Below are 6,000 nucleotides of genomic sequence, written 5' to 3'. Positions count from 1 at the left end.
CATAAACACTGTATCAGCCTATTTAACTAAGACACTCCCTAAAATAGATGTTGAAATATTAGAATAAAAGTTCTCTCCACTCAACTATTGTGCATTCCACTTAAAACAAAATGCTCTTTACAACCCCAATAGCAGCAACATTATCGCCTAAATCTTCACCATGGCCTTGCACCTACAAATATAATCATCAAAGAGACATTAGACCAGAAGTGGTGGCTTACAGGAATATATGAATATGTACACAGTCAGAAATATCCATCTCATCTGTTGACACTTTCATCAAGATGTAGTGAATGTGCTTTCTTAAATTCTACATGATTCAACCTTGAGGATCTTTGTGTTACATTAAAACTCTGACTGCTGAGAGTCCTTCCAGTCCTGCACTAAGGCCCGAATATACTCGGGCGTACTATAAGCGGAGCAGACTCCGCAAGGAATGTCCGCAGTCATTTCCATAGCTTCCATAGTCGAGCGCACTTCCGCGTTGTAGTTTCCTGTAAAAATGTCAGTGAAACACACTACATTACCCACAATTCTTGCACGTCAATGTGAAAAATACATGCCGAGCAGTCACTGGTGTGCGGAGTGGAGTCCGCGCGGTCGTAAAATCTGAACTTTGCGTACACAGGGCTTGTGGACATCCGCTTTTGGTCCGGGCCTCCACGGAGTCCGCTCCGCATACGTTCCGCCCGAGTATGTTCGGGCAGCATATCTACAGTATGTGACTAGCCCACAGCCACATGACTTCTTCTCCTGATGGCACTTGGGCACTAAGTTAAACAAAGAATGTAAACACTGGGCTAAGAAAATGATGGCTAATCACTGTCGAGTAGTCCAAACACTGTTGTTTGTCTCTGGTAATCAGTATTTGTTTTTCTCTAAAATTCATGGAGTAGAATTGTCAGAATATTTTCAACTTCAGAAATTCAACCGCACATGCAAAACACTAAAGCAAAATTAGTGTAGAGAGTTACACTATGACTGAGAAACGGGGCCGCTGTTAAGAGGGGAAAACTGATTTCAAGAATAAAGTCGTGTAGCTATAAGAATAAAGCTGTTTGTGTAAAAGAAAAAAGGCATAATAGTGTGGGATTTAAGTCATTATTTTGTGAAAAAGTTGTAACATTTCAATAAAGTTAAAATAAGTCAAAATATTATGAAAAACAAATTGTACTTTTCTGGGGAAAAGGGAAATCATTTGAGAATAAGTCGTAAAATGATTTTATATTTTTATATCAATATTCTATTGTAGTAAACAGGTTAGAGCAGCCTGTCAGCTTCCGTGTCAAACTGAGGGTTGTTGAGGATCTAAAGTTATAGCTTTTAAAAATCTGCACTATATTATCATAGATTTTAGGACAGGCATTTTAAGTCTTCCCTTAGGTCAAATAACAACTGCACTGACGGCTGATGAATGCTAAAATAAGCAAACATACATACTTACAACATTTTGTTGTTTTTTTAAATATAGCCAAATTTTATTTTATTTATTTATTTTTAAATACTGACTTTTTCCATAATAACATTACGTTATAATACTTATATCTTGTAATGTAACAATTTCTTATAAAGGTAAGACATTATTCTTTCAGGATTATTACTTTTAATTGTAAAATTATCATTTGTAACTTTGTAATACTTTCTTTGAAATTACATTTAATTTTAGTAAACTAGATTTTTATATATAAAATTGTATTGTACTGTAAATTCTTACAAAATTGTATTTTATGGATGTAGCATTACAAGTTTTTCCTCAAACCTAAAGCTTTTTTATACTGTAATGCATTTTGTTTTTAATTTATAATCGTATTCTTGTAATAATGTACTTTATAGTAAAATTACACTTTAATTTAATATTATACTCTGTGTTTTCAAAATTACAATCTGTGTTTTTTCTAACTTTGTTGTAAATGTACGACTGTATTTATGTAATATTGTACTTTTTTTTATTATTTCAATGTCTTGCCATTTTTGTAAAATCACCACTTTTCTCAGCAGGTAATATGACCCTTTTCATAAAGAACTACAACTTTATTTTATGGCACTGCAAGCTTTGTCTCAAAATATCACAAATTTATGATAAAAATATTAGATTTCCTTCTTCCAGGCAGTTGCCCCAAAACTCAACTGTAATGGTACCCATACTGTAAAGCTGGGAGTCATGATGAGCTGGAAAACCGAACCAAATAAAGAAAACAAAATACTTCACTTCATTCAGTCTTTGGACTTATGTATGACCTAAGTTTGTTCAGATGACCCAAATGCTGCATGTACCAGTGTACAGCACAGCTACTACACAGTCAGGATAATTCATATACTGCACATCATTAAAACACAGCATGTAAAAAATTGATTAACTATATTTAAACACAAGGTATGTCCCATGATATTGTTCTTATCCAACACAAACACAATACCACCATGAACTAAGAGATACTGTTATTGCCCAAAAGGGACTCCTTTTAGCTCAGACACAATTAAGACTGTGGGTTTAATTTCCACTGTGGCCACTCACATTCATATGTACAAGCACAGCACAGTTATGGGCTTTGAATGCAAATTTCCATCTAATGGCATGTGATTACATTGTAAAGTTTATATATCAATATTGTTACCTGTGTTTGACAAAAGGATGAAAGACGAGAATATACTGTGTGTAAAAATGTTTTGATAAGAATGTTATCTCATTGACAGCTGACCCAGCAGTCAGAGTCAATAGGCTGAATACCCCCTTGCTGACAGGGAACTATGGGACAGAGCGAGGAGGCTGGAGTCTCTCCTCCTGAGTCAAAGGGTCAGCAGTTTATTTAGCCCATTATTCTTGTGCCTATGAAACAAGTGCACTCCATTCATTACATTTACAAAAAAATGGGTGTATCCAGATTTTAAAAAAAGGCAAGGAAAAATGTTGAATCAGACTCACCCCTCTTACATTGGGCCCTGACTATAGTCCTTTCTGACTGGCCAGTTGGAGATTGTGGGCAGGGCTAATTGTGTTAGTACTCTCTATGGCTTTTGACCCAAAGAGGATTGTGAACCTCTTAGTAATAGGTTTTGATAAGCCTACTTCAAGTGTCTTAGTAAGACATAACATTTATTCAGTTGGGATCTAAACTGGCTAGGATGCTGGGGGACACAAATAGCCATATATTGGGCCCTAATGGGTGGGACTAACAAGTTTTTGGCCATCCCCCTTTGGCTGACCCCCTGGTGGTGGACAGATTTAACCAAATTTTCCTTATGTGTGGCCTAATCTGAGATTCTGTATGGCCCATGCAGCATCTCCATTGATTTTTTTTTTTACTGGTCGAGTAGGACACATTTTAATCACAGGAGATAGATGGATGATTTCAACACTGAGCGTGTCATTCTTTATAGGCCAACCCCAGAGTAGGAGGCGGGGTGTGAGTCAGGACGGGGCGGGGTAAAGTAGGGGGAGGGGTTGGGCTAGGACGGCCAAACATACCCTGCAACTGCCTGTTGGGGTGGTTGGGGTGGTTGGGGTGGATGGGGTTTTCTTGAAAACTTCGAAGGTTTTCATGGAAACGGTTGCTGCTTTCATTGTCGATGCGGTTACTGTCATCACAGAGGCGGTGGTTATTGTGAAGGTCGGGGGTGGGTCCTCGATCGGGGACATGGACGATATGGGAGCTGCTCTTCCTCCTCAGGGTGGACTCGCGGCTGGACGAGGCAACTGATTGGCTGTCTGAGCCACCGTCGCTGCTCGCAGCCGTTCCCTCCACTGGGGTGACCCTGATGGTGGTGATGGCCTGAGGGTGGGGGTGGAATGGAGGCGCAAAGGTGGCAGTAGGGGTGAATGACATATTGGAGTTGGCAGAGTTGGGGTTGAAGTTTGCAGAGTTGGGGTTGAAGTTAAAATGGGTATTATTAAAGTTGGGGTTGTTGGGGTTAAAATTGGGGTGCTGGAAGTTGTTGGGGTTATTGGGATGTAAGGGATGTAAAGGGTGTACAACATGTGGGTGGTTTGTGTATACACCTCCTCCTCCTCCTCCCCCTCCGTCTCCACCACCTTCACTCTCCGTTTCAGTTCCTGTCACACTTCTCCGTCCATCCACTGACCCTCCATCTCTCAGCGAATCACAGCTGTCTGTGTGTCTGTTCAGGTCATTAAGGGCGAAACCTGACTGTCGGAGCGAAGCTCGTTGTTCTGGTGGTTTCCATCGCCAGGAGCCACTTCCATCAGTGCTCGGAGGTTTCACCACAGGTTTGTTTGATCTGGACTCTGGGTGGGCTTCAACACGGACTATACTGCCACTTCTCTCTAAACCTCCTCCTAACAGAACAAGACAAATAATCAATAACTCAATAATAATCTTCTACTACTAACAATAATAATCATCATCTTGAATGTTTAAATCCATAAATCTAAAGGTTCAGTTCTCTTAACTGCAGTGACTGCCACGAAGCAGCAGAGTCCAGGACCTGATATATTAGGTCATACTGCTTGCTATTCTTCAGACAGTCCAGACTTTATTCAGTCTTTTGCTGGGAATAAAGTATAGAACTAAGGTAGCCCTATTTCCATAAAGTCTAAGTAAATCCTTATAGATGCATAACAGTGCTAGAGGCAAAGAGTTGAAATTGATATCCACTGATCATCTGCTTCTGGGAGAGTAACAGATGTGTCTCCCTGAATGCTTAACTGTTCCCTCCAAGGTTAACGCTGGAAAAAAAGTCTTTACTTTTGTTTCTGCCAAGAAATCCCACAAACGTCAAAAATCAACAATGTGTCAGTGCGTTTTTATCATTCTTATCTTTTTTGAACTTGTGGGATCTGTGAAAAAAATGAAGATGTATCCTTTACCTGGTCACTGACTGATCTTTTTTTCATTTCAATTTCAAGTTATTTCTGGCAATCTAAAACTAAATCAATCTGCCTCCAATGTAGCAAAGCTTTCATATTATGATAGCAGAATCAGCTCTAGTCTAGGAGTAGCTGTTGGTATCCTTTAAATTGCTCATCTTAGGCTTAGTAGGGTGGTTACATGATAAATGGATAAACTTGCATTTGTATAGTGCCTTTCTAAAAGCACTTTACACTACATGCCACATTCACCCATTCACACACACATTCATGCGCTGATGGTGGCAGAGTCTGCCATGCAAGGTGCCATACTGCTCACCAGGTTCTAATCAAATCTAATCTAATGTGATCATTCAGTTCAGTCTTAAGAGGTGGACTGTGGGACTGGAGGAGTCAGGGATTGAACTGCACATCTTCCGATCAGCGGATGACCTGCTCTAGCTCCTGAGCCACAGCTGCTCATCAAGTGAGCGATGGCTTACTTGACGGGCAGGCTATCAATTAGATGCCCTCTCTCCTCTGTGTTTTGCTGATGGGCCCCTGCTGTCCCAGCCTCACTCCCTAGATGCCATCTGCTCACTTGGGGGCCCAAGTGCCAAGTGGAGTCCCTTCTCATCTAGAACCACTGACTGCCCTTTAAGCGGCTCTGGAGAGGTCTTTGACTGCTTGCTAGTAGGCCATGCCTCAAACTCCCATGTCCCGGAGTAGCCTTGATGTTGATGTGGCTATGAACCCTCTGCAGCCTACCTCTACTGGACAGACTTATGCTTTCAGCCACGTTGTTGAGGGCTGGCTGCAAGTTCAGTATACCTCAGTTTCTTGCACTTGTAGGCCACTTCCACTGCATCCTCCCAGGGCACTGTGAGCTTGATGTTGTGAACGAGATGGAGTGAGACTGCCCATAGCACACAGGCTGGTGTGAGGCTGGTGGATGCAATCTCAGCTAGAAAGCAGAGTCTGCAGCTATCTTCCAGTTGTGTGCTCTGGCCAACCACCAAGAATCTAGCCTTGGTCTGATGAGCCTGCCTTGCCTCTTACCCTGACAATTGTTGCTGCTGAAGGCAAATGCTGAAGGGGGTCCTGCGTTTGTAAACTGATTTTCCCGCACTGCTGCAAGACACCGTAGCACCTGGTGCCACTAACCGTATCTGCCATGATGAGGCTAGTCTTACTGC

The 6,000-nt window shown here is 41.3% G+C and overlaps 1 protein-coding gene across 2 annotated transcripts in view; it reads right to left on the bottom strand.

Annotated features, from left to right (window-relative positions):
• Positions 1 to 1,968: 1,968 nt before the first annotated feature.
• Positions 1,969 to 6,000, bottom strand: part of LOC117272174 (phospholipid phosphatase-related protein type 4-like) — a 120,045-nt gene continuing 116,013 nt past the window's right edge. For both annotated transcript variants that reach the window (XM_078172881.1, XM_078172880.1), the window contains exon 11: positions 1,969 to 4,294. In XM_078172881.1, coding sequence (XP_078029007.1) covers positions 3,366 to 4,294 — 929 coding nt within the window. In that variant the 3' untranslated portion in view covers positions 1,969 to 3,365. The remainder of the gene's footprint in view (positions 4,295 to 6,000) is intronic.

The sequence above is a fragment of the Epinephelus lanceolatus genome, chromosome 12 (assembly GCF_041903045.1).
Source record: "Epinephelus lanceolatus isolate andai-2023 chromosome 12, ASM4190304v1, whole genome shotgun sequence".
NCBI classification, from domain to species: domain Eukaryota; kingdom Metazoa; phylum Chordata; class Actinopteri; order Perciformes; family Serranidae; genus Epinephelus; species Epinephelus lanceolatus.
Note: the sequence above shows the minus strand (reverse complement) of the source record. Positions and strands in the feature narration are given on the sequence as shown.